The sequence below is a fragment of the Erpetoichthys calabaricus genome, chromosome 8 (assembly GCF_900747795.2).
Source record: "Erpetoichthys calabaricus chromosome 8, fErpCal1.3, whole genome shotgun sequence".
Lineage (NCBI taxonomy): Eukaryota > Metazoa > Chordata > Cladistia > Polypteriformes > Polypteridae > Erpetoichthys > Erpetoichthys calabaricus.
In genome coordinates, this window is record NC_041401.2 from 100,087,105 (window position 1) to 100,102,717 (window position 15,613).

General features: G+C 38.7%; 1 protein-coding gene across 5 annotated transcripts in view; it reads left to right on the forward strand.

Annotated features, from left to right (window-relative positions):
* Positions 1 to 15,613, forward strand: part of cux1b (cut-like homeobox 1b) — a 559,925-nt gene that overhangs the window by 191,671 nt on the left and 352,641 nt on the right. For all 5 annotated transcript variants that reach the window (XM_051930773.1, XM_051930770.1, XM_051930772.1 and 2 more), the window contains exon 3: positions 12,013 to 12,060. In XM_051930773.1, the coding sequence (XP_051786733.1) occupies positions 12,013 to 12,060 (48 nt within the window). The remainder of the gene's footprint in view (positions 1 to 12,012; positions 12,061 to 15,613) is intronic.

Genomic DNA, 15,613 nt, shown 5'->3' on the forward strand with positions numbered 1-15,613 from the left:
GCTACCTAATTTTCCAAATTTTTGGTATAAGGTTGACAGTGGCCAGTCTTCAGATAGTTTCTGACCCCATCAAAGCTAGGAATGTCAGTCAGTCAGTCATTGTCCAACCCGCTATATCCTAACACAGGGTCACGGGGGTGTGCTGGAGCCAATCCCAGCCAGCACAGGGCGCAAGGAAGGGACAAACCCCAGGCAGGGCGCCAGCCCACCACAGGGCACACCCACACACCAAGCACACACTAGTGACTTAGGATCACCAACACACCTAACCTGCATGTCTTTGGACTGTGGGAGGAAACCCATGCAGACACAGGAAGAACATGCAAATTCCATGCAGGAAGGGCCCGGAAAGCGAACCCAGGTCTCCTTGCTGCAAGGCAGCAGTGGTAGCACTGCGCCACCGTGCCGCCCTCAAGCTAGGAATGGTTTCTTTAAAATATTTCTGTAGTTATGTGCACAGTGAATGTAGACGTCCTTTGAAAGCTTCAGATGCAATTTCAATCTCTTAATTTCAGCTGGTATAACAGAAGCCTGAAGTACAGGGAAAGATTCAAAGTAATAGAGCAAAAGAATATTGCAAGATAGATCTTGTTTTAATTCTTGAACTTGTTATGATGATAAAGGTTAGATGAGCAGATAGGTGAGGACTTATCCACTAGTAAAGCAAATGAACATCAAAACGGTAGAAACACTGTACATCGTTATGCCCCAGTATTGCATATAGTGCTATGTATAGTAGTGATCATTACTAAAAAGTTTGACTTTGGTGTTGATACCAGCCTTTGGAACTTGGTACCAGTACCAAAACTGTTCCTAAGCAAAGAACAGATTTGGGGGTTTGGGATTGAGAGGAAAGATGTTAACTTCAGGTTCCAAAAATCTCAAAATGTTGGTACTGTGCCATTTTAAAATTTGGGTTATTTTGGCACTTTTCAAGTACTGGCATACTGTGTAACCCTAATGTACAGACAGAATTATCAGTCCACACCACAAAAGTTATTTCATGATTAACACACAATTTTTTTGCTTTCACTAGTGCAGTACATGCTCGTGCTGTTAGACATAACATCTATATTGTCTGTAGATTCCAATACAGGATCAATGAAATCATTAAGAATGTGAAATGGAATTGAAGATACAACAGGGGATGAGCTCAAAAGTATATTTAGTTCACACAGATTTGTTTCACTCCCTTTGCCAGTACAATTTTTCATCAGTTAAAGAAGGATTCCTACAAGACCCTTAGTTTTGAGCAGTTAGTGCTGTACAACTGAGTACTTGAAGAAAATGCTGTGACCTGCAATAGCATGAAAGTAGCATTAGTTTAAATATGAATTAAGAATTTAAACATTGAGCAGCAGGGAAGCTGCAAACTTGCAGCAATAATACGTTTTGACTGGAAACCAAATAAATGTCAGCCAAACTGAAGGAGCAGTTAAGTTTTGAGTAAAGATCAAACCTAAATTTCAGGAAAAACACAGAAAATAGAAGAAAAAAGTTGTTGAATGAAAATCCAGGTTTTAAACAGGAAGACTTTTAATAGTGTTTAAATGGGGCTCATGAGGCTGAAAGGTAGAGTGCTAGGCGAGTTCTAATGCCTCAATAACTAATTGGGCCAGTGAAGATCAGTAAAGTTTCAGGTAACTAATAATCAGATAAACCTTCATATGGTAATGGCAAAGGACAGCGACAAACAAGACATTGCAGCTATAATAATAATATAAAATTTTAAATATATTTTAACATTTTCATTTACAGAGGAAGAAATCTTTTTTGATCCTGTTGGGTGGTGGTATCTGTTCATTTTATTCAAGTATGATTTAATACTTTTCCCACTACTGGACTGACCAGTGTTAAGGCAGTTATATGATATTATACCATTAACACATCTTGCTTCCTGCATTTTCTTTTACTGCTAAAGTCATGTAGCATTATTCCTGATACAGGACTCTGATTTCTTTCATAGAAACTCCATTAATTTTCACATATTCTTAGTGTTCCTGCCATGCAGCTTCATTAATCTCAGGTTTGAATCCTGCCCTGCCACTGCCTTCATGAACTTGAAAAATTCTTCTTTTGCCTACAAGGGTTTAATTTCCATGTTCCAATGATAAGTTAGTGTTATTTGCGACTCCAACACCAAATCAAGTTGGCTTTCATTGTGTGCATATTTGTATATGGAAAGGCATTAAACTTGTGCCCAGTACTGATAGGATAGGCATTAGTTACTCGTGACCCTGATTTGAATAAGTGGTTAGCAAACTGAGGGATGGATAAATATGAAACACTGGATAATTTGGAGGGTTTAATAGTCTCATCTCCTTACTGTTTGCTTAAAGTGTGGCCTCTGATACTTTACATGTAATATATATTTGTGTGAGTCTGTCCTGAGTCTAAGATTCATAGTGAAATTTTTTGTATGTTGCTGTTTGCTTGCCAGCAGTTCATTAGAATTCCAAAGAAATATAATCGACACTTGTCCCTCCTATCTTTGGCTAGATTAACAAATGCCATGTCATTTTAAGGATTAGTGTGCTGCCTTTATAGTACTGTGATGTTTTGGCTAAGAGGATGTTTACTGATTTTGCAGTATAGGAAAATATTGTATTGTCTGGTTCCTTAAGAAGTAGACTAGATTCATAAACCATCAGTCAATTTTTTTAATTTGATCTTCCATTTCATTGCAGCAGCATCCCAAAGCCAATTCTTGCCTGCAGTGGATTGTAAGGCAAGAGCCATGAAGATGGCAGTACTGTGAAGGGTATGCAGTGTGCATTTGTATCATGCTAGTAAACCTAACATGCAAGCCTTTGGAACGAGGAAACCAGACTTCAGTAAAATGTCTAAAACAGAGCAATGTTTGTAAGGTCACATCATTCAGCAGGGAATCAGAACATGCTGTACCTCCAGCAAAATAAAAGATAGACTGAGAAAAGTACTCTTGGCATTCAAGTCCCAGACCTGCCTTTGGCTCTGGTTAATTGCTCCTTTTGGGCAGCCTGCATCAGGACCTCACAGCCAAGCAGCCAAGCAAATGTGTGTAGCAGCTGCATGTCAGCCGCTGCAGCTGTGGGGAGGGCCCTGCTGTCATCTTTGCTAGAGTGATGTACTTGATTGCAAACTCACTGTGGAATATTTGGGCAGTCCTGAATGGAGTCATAGGTGGTGTGCTTGGATTCCAAGAATATCTGCTTACAGCTAAATGCAAACTTTAGTGAGAGTGGGTGTCTGTTCTGAACAGAAAGTAGACATGTGACAGGACAAAATAAAATGATCAATTATAATCATTTAATGTTCTAGAGATAAAACAAATAGGTAGTTTAAGGATTTATGATTAACCTAATAGGGCGGCACGGTGGCGCAGTGGTAGCGCTGCTGCCTCGCAGTTAGGAGACCTGGGTTCGCTTCCCGGGTCCTCCCTGCGTGGAGTTTGCATGTTCTCCCCGTGTCTGCGTGGGTTTCCTCCGGGTACTCCGGTTTCCTCCCACAGTCCAAAGACATGCAGGTTAGGTGGATTGGCGATTCTAAATTGGCCCTAGTGTGTGCTTGGTGTGTGGGTGTGTTTGTGTGTGTCCTGCGGTGGGTTGGCACCCTGCCCGGGATTGGTTCCTGCCTTGTGCCCTGTGTTGGCTGGGATTGGCTCCAGCAGACCCCGTGACCCTGTGTTTGGATTCAGCGGGTTGGAAAATGGATGGATGGATGGATTAACCTAATAATGAGCTGAATCGGTAGTTTGTCTTTTCCTATAAAATGTAAGTTGTTTTATCAACAAAATAATGATCTTTATTTTACAAAATGTTGTATAGGTAATGTTTTGTTTTAAATTTTAATTCACCATACTGAGTTCTCCTGGCAGACCTTTACAAGTTTTAAGTAGATAAGGGGTACTGTGATTATTCTCCGTTAAGATAAAAGTAAACTGTATCAAGTGAAATGAAATGACAAGAGTTTGCCTTCAGGCTAGAAGAAAAGTGAGAATGCATGGATCTGTATGTGTGTACACATACCACTGTTTTTTGTGCCTGTGTCTTTGTGGCTCAGTGGATGATGTCCTGACTGTAAGGCATATAAGGTCAGCCTGTACAACTAATACTTTTCTCTTTGGCCTGGGGCCTGGCTCGTTGCCAGTGTTTGTGGGAAGACCTCCTTGATCTCTCCTTGTTAACTAGTGCTGCTTCCTTGCCATCATCTTCAAAGCACTTGAGACATTTAGTCAGCATAACTGGACTTTCCCATCCTCGCCAGCTTCCCTCTAGGAAATGGCACTTCCAATCTGGCCTGGCTTTGCTGAAGCTTTGCCAATGTCTCTGGGTAGCTTTTTGCAGAACCGCTGCTGGTGACACAGCACAGCTTCCTTTTCTAAATGGTTTAGTCAGGAAAGATCTGCCTTGCTGACAGATACAATATTTCACTTAATCCACTTTGCCAACTCATGGTTTTATTTTAAAGCCTCAATCATTCATTAAATGTCTGCATTGAACATCATCTTTATGCTGATGACTTAGTGTTTTATTTATCTCCATAGTTTCTGAAGTGTTTTCCTTGCTCACTTTCCTGCTGCCTGCTTTTAAGAGACATTAATATTGAGATCATACAAGGTAATGGAAAAACTCCACCATGCCCCTACCAAAATCTGACCAATTTCTCAGTTGAATATTATGCCCAGAGAATAAAATGTTGCTGCCAGAGTCCTAATTTAGATGAAATCGTACGAGGACAAAATATTCTTCTCCAAGTGACTTCCTGTCTTTTTCAAGGTTCTGCTTCTAACTTATATACAACTGTTTTCATTGAATGAGTTGTATTAATCTGTTTGTGTGACCACTATGATCCTCCAGTGTTTGTTTTCTTTGTCTCTTAAAGCCTCACTATAAATTCTCCTTTACACTGTGGCACTAACTTTTAGATGTATCCTTGAATGTCTGTCAATACATTTCTTTAAAAATGTATCTTAGTTTCTCTTGAATTTTACATAATCTCCTTGTTTTTACAACTGACTCTTTTTATACAAGCTGTCCTGATAATGTCGGTATCATAATGTATGACACCTCTGAATATCAGCTCACTCAGGTTTTTTTCTCAATATTTTGTTGTCTGTTTTGACATATAAATATTTATGGGCCTTTGTACCCCAAAAATGTTTGGTTCTTAAGCTGTCCTGATATTGTCGGTATCATAATGTATGACACCTCTGAATATCAGCTCACTCAGGTTTTTTTCTCAATATTTTGTTGTCTGTTTTGACATATAAATATTTATGGGCCTTTGTACCCCAAAAATGTTTGGTTCATAAACATTTTCTCCTAAAACATATTCAGTTTATACTGGCTGCAGTGCTGTTAATACAGTTTAGCAAATACCAAAATAACCATGTTGTTGTTGAGTATTTTTGTGGCTTTTGCAGGTGGGACCAGAGACAAAATGTCATGCTTTAATTTTATTTTATTTAGCACAATTTGACAGTTCCTGTTGGTCATAGGTAAAGAGACATTTCACATCAATATCATTCTGTAGTACATGCTAACAATTGTATTCCTTTTTTAATCTTGAAATATGACATTTATAGGATAATAGTGTTATATAGCTTATCAATACAAGAATAACTAGCATAGGAAGTACCAGGCATTGGTCTGTTTTCATCTTCAGCCATACTCCCTTTCTAATAGGCATGTTGTGATCTTTATTTTCTCTCTTGTGCAGTGCAGAATCACAAGTAAAGCCAAGTGACTGAACTGCCCCATATGTGCACAAATGTGAGAGCTTCTCCTACTGTGCTTGGTTGCATCCTTGGTTGTGTCCTTAAGCGTACTCTAAAAATAGACCTTGAATTGCGTGCTGCCAGGCAGACCTGCTCATCAGGACTAATTGCATGAAAGCACAGTTTCCTGTTTGTTTCATTACCCACTCCCCATCTGGGCTGCCGTTATCTTCATTACTAGCCCTGCCTCTCTTTTTCTTTTCTTTTTTTTTTTTTTTTGGTCTCCTCCCACCCTGTATCAGAAGTGAGTGCTTAGCTAATGAGTGTGCAATTTAGTAAACTTTATCACCTCTGTATTTCTTATTTTCTCTGATGATCGTTTATCTTTTAAGTATTTCCTCACAGCTTGATAGTCAATGATGTGAAAAGGAGAAAGTAATGTATATAAATGTATGTTATGAACCTGTACTTCTAACGTGGTTACAAGCAGCCTACCCATGCTGCTTCCTTAAGTTCTCTTTTGTTATCTCTTGAAGCCTTTGTATTTTCATGTGCCTGCTAACACTTCTCATTGCTGTTGCAGCCAGCAAGGTTTAGAGGTTAAGTTTACATTTATTTCTTAGCATTCAATTTTATTTAACAAAAAATAAATCAAAACAAAAACTTACAAAATACAGCTTTGTACTTGTTAAATTTCTTCATTTGGAGCATGAATTGGTTAAGTGACTTGTTCAAGGTTACACATTGTGATATTTACAATTCAGTTCCCTGACTATTGGGGAACATTTATAAAACATGCTTCACTTTATAATGCAATGTCATGTGGCAAATTAATATATATCATAATTGTGAAGAAATAACTTCTAATTGTGAAATACTGAATTCGTCCCATAAGCAGTTCTGGTCCAATTATACAAATGTACAAATAACTTTTTTTTTTCCCTGTAATGTTCATGGTTGGTGGCATGGTGGCACAGTGGTTAGCACTGTTGCCTCGCAGATAGGAGATCCGGGTTCGCTTCCTGGGTCCTCCCTGCATGGAGTTTGCATGTTCTCCCCGTGCCTGTGTGGGTTTCCTCCGGTTGCTCTGGTTTCCTCCCATAGTCCAAAGACATACTGGTTAGGTGCATTGGCGATTCTAAATTGTCCCTAGTGTGTGTGCGTGGGTGTGTGCGCCCTGCGGTGGGCTGGTGCCTTGCCCGGGGTTTGTTTCCTGTCTTGCACCCTGTGTTGGCTGGGATTGGCTCCAGCAGACCCCCGTTACCCTGTGGTTAGGATATAGCGGGTTGGATAATGGATGGATGGATGTTCATGGTGTAAGGTGATGTATAAAGATAAGTTTGTGTGTACCTACATCCATTTGGCACCTTCAGACCTTATGCTGTTATGTTCCACAGTAACATTTTGGATTTCTGAAGTGATCAAGTCCCATATTCACCATAAAATGTATAGTAATGTAAATTCTGACCTAATGTTTCAATATAAAAATAAAATGAGTAACACATTAAAAGTAGCTTGCCTCAATGCTAGAAGTATCAGAAATTAAACAAGTGAGTTGGAGTTGTATGTAGTGGAGCATAATTATGGTAGCAATAACAGAAACCTGGCTAACTAACAAAGTTATGGAGGAGTATAACTGGTCCCAATCTAGGTGGTTTGTTGTGTGGTGACTGCATCAACGTGCTATAATCAGTGCATGCTCCCAACTATCCCCCACCCCTATTCACCCTTCAGTTGGATGATGAGCCCTCTCTTAGTGAGGACATTTGGCTTCCTCTGGAAAGATCTATTAGGGAAAGAGGCCTTATTTTAGGAGTGTGTTATAGACCACCCAATGCAGACAATAATTTCGATGCACATCTTTTTAGTAAAAGGCAAGTTTAACAGGGGGGATATTATAGTCATGAGGGAGTTTAACTACTTAAATATAAACTGGGATAGTCTTGCAAAAAGCAGAGCACAATAGCAGGAGCTTTTAGATGTAATCAGTGATTGTTTTTTAACATATTATGCAGGGTGAAGCCTGTCTAGATTTAGTATTTTGTAAAAAAAATCAGGATAGAATTGAGGGTATGGAGGTGTTTGAACCATTCGAGTCTACTGACCATAATATAATACAGTTCTCAGTGTTTTGGAAGTTTGCGGATGCTAAGGCTGGGATAAGTCTTTTAAGTGTGGGGACAGCTGAGGAGCAATGGAAGATTTAAAAGCAGGTTTTAAAAAATTTTACATATAACGCAGAATGGGGACATACGTAAATTTGAAATTAGTAGGAAAATGAAAAAATCTCATTGTAATAAAGAGTTGAAAAGAAGATTCAAAGGAAAAAAACAGCTGTATAAGGTGTCTTAAGACTAATAACTCCCATTTGAATCGTAGGGTGTAGAGAACATGATGTCAGATGTTAAGAAAGATATTAGGGAGGGTAAAAGGCATTTAGAGAAGAATATAGCAGGTATGGTGAAAGACGACCCTAAGAGATTCTTTAAGTGTTTTAGTAGTAAAAGGACTGTCAAGGAGGAGGTGATGTGCATCAGTAATTGTAAAGGGGAATTAAAAAAAATGCAGAGAGTATACTACCAGATTCTCTAAGCTTGCATTTTTCTAAGGTCTTTACATCTGAGGAAGTGGATAACCTCCTACTGGTAAAAGGGACTACTAAGGAGATACTTAGAGATTTGGAAATTGTTGTGGGAGAAGTACTGCTCAGATTATAGGTTGAAATCAAACAAATCACCAGGACCAGATAATACTTACCGTCACGTTCTCAGGGAGGTTAAAGAGTACATATATAAACCCTTGACACATATTTTTAGGAAGTCACTGCACACTGGGAAATTCCAAAGGACTGGAAAATGGCAAATATTATCCCATTATATATAAAAAGGGCAGATTCAGGCAACTATAGGCCTGTAAGCTTAACATACATCACAGATAAATTAATGGAAGGAATTATTAGGGGTTAGATTGAGCAACACATGGCAAGAACAGGGGTTTTATTGAACAGTCAAGATGGGTTCAAAAGAGAGAGGTCATGTTTTACCAGCATGCTGCAATTCTATGAGGAAGCACAAAAGGATATGACCAAAGTGAAACATATTATTTTTCTGGACTTACAGAAAGCATTTGATAAGGTGCTACATGAGATGTTGGGTATCAAACTGAAAGAAGTGGGAGTTCAGGGTGATGTTTGTAGATTAATGCAAAATTGGTTCAGACACGGGAAGCAGAGGGTTATGGTTTGAGGAAACCTATCAGAATTGGCTGATGTTAACAGTGGTGTCCCTCAGGGGTCAGTGCTAGTGCTGCTTCTATTTTTAATATATATAAATGATTTGAATAGGAATATAAGTAACAAGCTGGTTAAGTTTGCAGGTGATATCTTAACTGGGTGGATTAGCAGATAATCTAGAACTTTTTGAATCACTACAGAAGGACTTAGACAGCATACAGGCTGGGGCAGATTTGTGACAGATGATATTTAATGTAGGTAAATATAAAGAATTACATGTAGGAAGCAAACATGTTCAGTTTTAATACACAGTCGGAGGTCTGAAAATTGAAAATACACCTTATGAGAAGGATTTAGGAGTCGTAGTGGATTTGACACTGTCAACAGTATTTGAAAGCCATTCCATTAAGAAGGCTAACAGAATGTTAGGTTACATAGCACAATGTATAGAGTACAAGTCCAAGGAGCTTATGCTCAAATTTTATAATGCACTTGGAGAGACCTCATCTGGAGTACTGTGTACAGTTTTGGTCTCCATGCTACTAAAGTGGCATAGCAGACCTGGGGGAAGTCCAGAGAAGATGAACAAGGCTGATTACAGGGCTACAGGGGCTGAATTATGAGGAAAGTTTAAAAAAGCTGAGCCTTTTCAGTTTAAGCAAAAGAAGATCAAGAGGAGACATGATTGAAGTGTTTAAAATTATGAAGGAAATTAGTACAGTGGATTAAGACTTTTTTTAAAATTAGTTCATCAAGAACACAGGGACACATTTGGAAACTTGTTAAAGGGTAAATTTCACACATTGTTTTTTCTTTACACAGAGAAACATAGACAGACACATGGAATACGTTACCAAGTAGTGTGGTTGACAGTAGGACTTCAGGGACTTGGATGTTATTTTAGAACAGATACGTAAGTGGATCGGAATGGCGAGCTTTGTTGGGCTGAATGGCTTGTTCTTGTCTAGATTGTTCTAATGTTCTTTATGCCTCTGTGTTTGGTGGGATACACTGTGCCATTTTTGTTGATTTACAGTATAAGCACAATGTGGACTTGTTAGGTTTTCCAGACAAGGTCTGTGGCATTAATAAAGAGCTTAATCAAGCTTTCAGTGTACTCAAGGCATTTTCATAACCTCTTCTCAACAGACTGTACCGTATATCACAAAAATATGTGTCAGATGTTATTAGGCTATTCCACAGAGGAATCCAAATGGATACTTTAAAATATGTTTCATTCTGAACATTTTTTGTAATTAATGAATTGATCACTGTGACTTTTTTTTACAAATAAGCGCAGATGATCATTTAAAGTAATTTTATAAACACTAGCCACTCTGGCATTAGAAATTCCTACCTGCCTTAATGGCAGTATCACAGCTTCAGAAATTATGCTTCAGTTTTGTAAGTCTCCATCAATGTTCTAGCCCAAAATTTGAATTTTCATAGAAATGAATGAATTATAGTTGTGCAGATCTAAGTATCTTGATATTGTCATTTTAGGGTTTTCTGGCATCTACCTTGGTCTGTTTATCACAACTTTCTCAGAATAGGTGTGTAATTTTTTACTAATGTTAAAACAAGCATACTCTTTAAGGGCACAATAAATCAATATTGTCTCCATGTCAATTCTCATTAGTAATTTTTTTCTTTCTTGTCTTGGTAACCATATCCGTGTCTTACTGATTGCTTGCACTCATTTGTGCTGGGTTATTTCTTTGTCAGACACTGTGGGCTGCTGTGCCCTTTGTGCCTTGCACTCCAAGGGCTTTGACCTCATTCCCAGACAGAGGGGGAAGAGTCGTCTCCCAAATGGAGCCCTTTGTTCATTCACTTTATTCACGGTTGAAGGTTAATACATTCAGTCTCATCACAATCCAGCCAGGCCTAAGTGAGTTCTTTTTCTTTTATCATGTGCCCTTAGGCTTAGGTCTGCCAAGTCTACCAAATACAGTACATAGACTGAAAACTGTAAATAAATGCTCTATGTAAGAAACAAATGTCTGCTGGCATGTCACCTTACTAAATGAAAATACTGTATCAGTTTGTTCCAGGTTAAAATTTGTCTTTGAGAATTCTGCAGGGGTGGTGTCTGCTTACTGCATGGTTCTAGTGTAATACCCAATCTGTTACAAGCAGGATAGCTACATTGCACCCACTGAATATTCATGTAATTACCAGTTTTAGTAAATGGCACTGTTGCTGTTGTCCTCACTCATCTCTTTATATTATGAGTTGGTACATTAAGTACATTTTATGTATGCATCCTCAATATTTGGTCCAGCATAGTTGGTAGATGATTCTGCAGCCCTCAGGGACAATTAAACACTATTGCACCAATAGAATCCACTTAAAACTTTTTCAATTTTTCCTTCAATAGATTAATTGATATGATGGATTCACTTTTCTTTGATAGATATGGTGGAAATTCACTTAGAATGTATTGTTATGGATGAGCAGGTTCACTTTTGGTGATTACTGTGATTTTGCTGAAATTCCACAGAGTTTGCTCATCACTAATCACAAGGTACACCTACAATAACTTACAGTACACCATGCTAATTTGTAATCACCAGTTAACATAGCCAGCATGTCTGGACTGCCAAGAGAAAATTCAATGAAAACATTGCAACAATATATTGTATAAATGCCGCTAAATCAGTGGACACAATTTTAATTTATCCTCATGGAGGTATGAGATAGCCTGTGTTTGTGCCACTTTATTTTCTTGTACATTCTGCATTTTGCTGATAAGTTAGATTTGTCTAAATGTTTAATAAGTATAGTAGTACTTGCATGTGGGCAAATTTGCATCTGTAATCATCTAGGGATACCTTCTACCATGTTGCAAGGTCGTTGTAGGTGTATGACAGGTGATGGAGTTGCACAGTTTTCAGCAGTTAGTTTCTGTCAGAATAGTGGATCTTTAATGGTGTCCATGTTTTAGTCCTGGAAGTTGGAGATATGTTGATGGGCTTGGGTGATATTATTCACATTTTATTCCGACTCTGATTGACCTGTAGTCTTATTAAATGTAAATAGAGCGTTGATTACTTTTTCCTGTTTTTCTCTCTCCCAACAGGATCTCCGCAAGCAGGTAGCTCCATTACTGAAGAGCTTCCAGGCAGAGGTGAGTATGAAGTGTTCTTGTTATTCAAAATGGACTTCAGTGTGAAATTCCTAAATTGAAGAGGGAACAGTAGATCTGCTGTAGCACAAGATTTTGTAACATAACTGAAATATTAATATAGTCTGAGTAGGTCAAACTGTAGCATTAACTCCATTGCAGTGACCAAGGATACGGAAATAATAGAAGAAGGTGGTGGTGCAGCCCAGGTCCTAAGACACAACATGCTATACAACTGCATTTTTTATTTGTATTTCTTCTTTGCATGTAAGAGTCCTGTTAGTTGTTTATTGTTTTGTAGCTGCAGCCCTTCTAAATATATACAGTGCAAGTTTAGACTGACAGAAGTTCAGTGGCCAGTTACATTCTACTTCAAATTATTTGGTAAAATACTATGGTGAGCATATTGAGAATTTAGCTTTATTAACTGACTGTTATCTTTAATGTTGGTTGGGTGTTGTCTTTCTGTTGTCATATTTTGAAAATATCCTTTTTATAAATTAAAAAATGGAATGAACAAACAGCAGCAGTAATATATTTCTGGACATCGGGACAAACCTTTATGTTATGTTTTGGAATACAAGTAATTGTCTTGCCTGTTTACTGAGGATACAAAATCAAATTACTAATGCTGCTAAAATAATTTTTTCATTTATGTTCAGATACATTTTCGTAATAAGCAGTACATCTCTTCCAGCAATGATTTTTACATCTTCTTTGATGTTTAAAGTACAGATCTTTACATTCTAAGCAATATTCTAGTTTAAACAGTGTTTTGTATCTAATGATTATGATAGTTTCTTTACTGGACATGTCCTATAAAGCAAAGAGCATTGATATTTTAACAACAGTCTTGTGAACACTCTACCCTTAAGAATTCAGATCTCTTGCAGTTGAAAATAAGTGCTGTTTTATGAGTACTGATTCCTTATTCAAAAATGATATTGAACAAGTAAAAACCATTTTAGGACTCCTCTAAACCAGGACAAATATTTTCAATGAAAATGATGCTGCATAAATTGACAGCTGATAAATGAGTCAAAAAGCAGCTGAAGAAATGTAGAATTGTACTCTAATTAAAGACAGGACCAGGGAAATGTAAAATGATACAGATATAATATCAAACTAGATTTGATTTAAAATCAGTTCAGCGGAACTGTAAAACAGAAAGGGTCCTGCACCTGAAACTGTTTGGTTGATTAATTAAGGCTGTATCTGCTGGATACTATGGGTTAGTCTGGCAGGTACAGAGGTGAAGCAGATTACAGTGTAGTTATATCTCCAAAATAAACAGATAGATAGATAGATACTTTATTAATTCCAAGGGGAAATTCACATACTCCAGCAGCAGCATACTGATACAAAAAACAATATTAAATTAAAGAGTAATAAAAATGCAGGTAAAAACAGACAATTACTTTGAATAATGTTAACGTTTACCCCCCCCGGGTGGAATTGAAGAGTCACATAGTTTGGGGGAGGAACGATCTTCTCAGTCTGTCAGTGGAGCAGGACAGTGACAGCAGTCTGTCGCTGAAGCTGCTTCTCTGTCTGGAGAAGACACTGTTTAGTGGATGCAGTGGATTCTCCATAATTGATAGGAACCTGCTGAGCGCCCGTCGCTCTGCCACGGATGTCAAACTGTCCTGCTCCATGCCTACAATAGAGCCTGCTTTCCTCACTAGTTTGTCCAGGCGTGAGGCGTCCTTCTTAATGCTGCCTCCCCAGCACACCACCACGTAGAAGAGGGTGCTCGCCACAACTGTCTGATAGAATATCTGCAGCAAGGACGCCAGTCTTCTAAGGAAGTATAGCCGGCTCTGTCCTCTCTTGCACAGAGAATCAGTATTGGCAGTCCAGTCCAATTTATCATCCAGCTGCACTCCCAGGTATTTATAGGTCTGTACCCTCTGCACACAGTCACCTCTGACGATCACGGGGTCCATGAAGTGCCTGGGCCTCCTAAAATCCACCACCAGCTCCTTGGTTTTGCTGGTGTTAAGGTGTAGGAGGTTTGAGTCGCACCATTTAACAAAGTCCTTGATGAGATTCCTATACTCCTCCTCCTGCCCACTCCTGATGCATATGTAGGAGGCAAACAGAAAACTGAAGAGAGGCTACATGTAAAGTAGTCACACAGGCAAGGCAAAACCACCTCCTAAAGCAGGGCTACTCAACTACAGTCCTGGAGGTCCACAGAGATGGCACTTTTTCATTGTGACCAGTTTGGTAATTAGACTCTAGGCCTAGCAGATAATGAAACTTAGTATTTAATTATATGGCTTGTTAGTGATTTCATTGTTCCAAGACAAATCTTTATCACACATTAGATTTTTTTTTGTTTCCTGAGGACATTACCCATATGTTTTGTGGTCCGGAACAGACTTGAGTCTCTTGGTCTCTTTACTGGATTGTGTTTTTGTCTCTATCCTGTAATATTGAGAGCTTGGCTGCATTCTACACCCATTCACTTCATTAAAGTGTCCTGTTATTAAAAGGCCAAAATGGAGAAAAATGTTTGCCTTTTTAAATGATAATGTGCTAGTGTGGACGGGGCCTAAGAATTCAGGAAATAGTTTAAACCTTTATGCACCTATTTAAAGCTAAAACATGCAATTAAGAGTTCTTACTTATAACAAATGAGGTAACTAAGACAAAGCCCAAAATCATATTACATTAGTTATCCATAAATGAGTTCTACTTAAAAATTTGATTAAAAACAGTAACCTGCAGCCACAGCAGACCCCCAAAGCTGGAGTTGAGTACTCCTATACGACTATACTTCCTTAGAAGGCTGGCATCCTTCAACATCTGCAATAAGATGCTGCAGATGTTCTATCAGATGGTTGTAGCGAGCTCCCTCTTCTACGAGGTGGTGTGCTGGGAAGGCAGCATAAAGAAGAGGGACGCCTCACGTCTGGACAAACTGGTGAAGAAGGCAGGCTCTATTGTAGCAACGGAGCTGGACAGTTTGACATCTGTGGCGGAGTGGTGGGCACTGAGCAGGCTCCTGTCAATCATGGAGAATCCACTGCATATACTGAACAGTATCATCTCCAGACAGAGGAGCAGCTTCAGCAACACACTGCTGTCACTGTCCTGCTCCACTGACAGACTGAGGAGATTGTTCCTCTCCCACACTATGCGACTCTTCAGATTCACGGGTGGGTAAACGTTAACATTATACAAAGTTATTGACTGTTATTCCTGCCTCGCACTCTCCATCTTGCATTTTTTAACTTGATTTGTAACACTAAATTAATGATTTTTTATCACTCTTTAATTAATATTGTTTTTATCAGTATGCTGCTGCTGGAGTATGTGAAATTCCCCTTGGGGATTAATAAAGTATCTATCTATCTACCTACCTACCTACCTACCTACCTACCTACCTACCTACCTACCTACCTACCTACCTACCTACCTACCTACCTACCTACCTACCTACCTACCTAATCCCTGTTTGTTGAAAACAGCCACCCACCCTGTTTGTTGAAAACAAAACAGTTACTGCACCTTAGTTTTTCAGTTCAGGGTAAGATGGAATCTGTGCAAT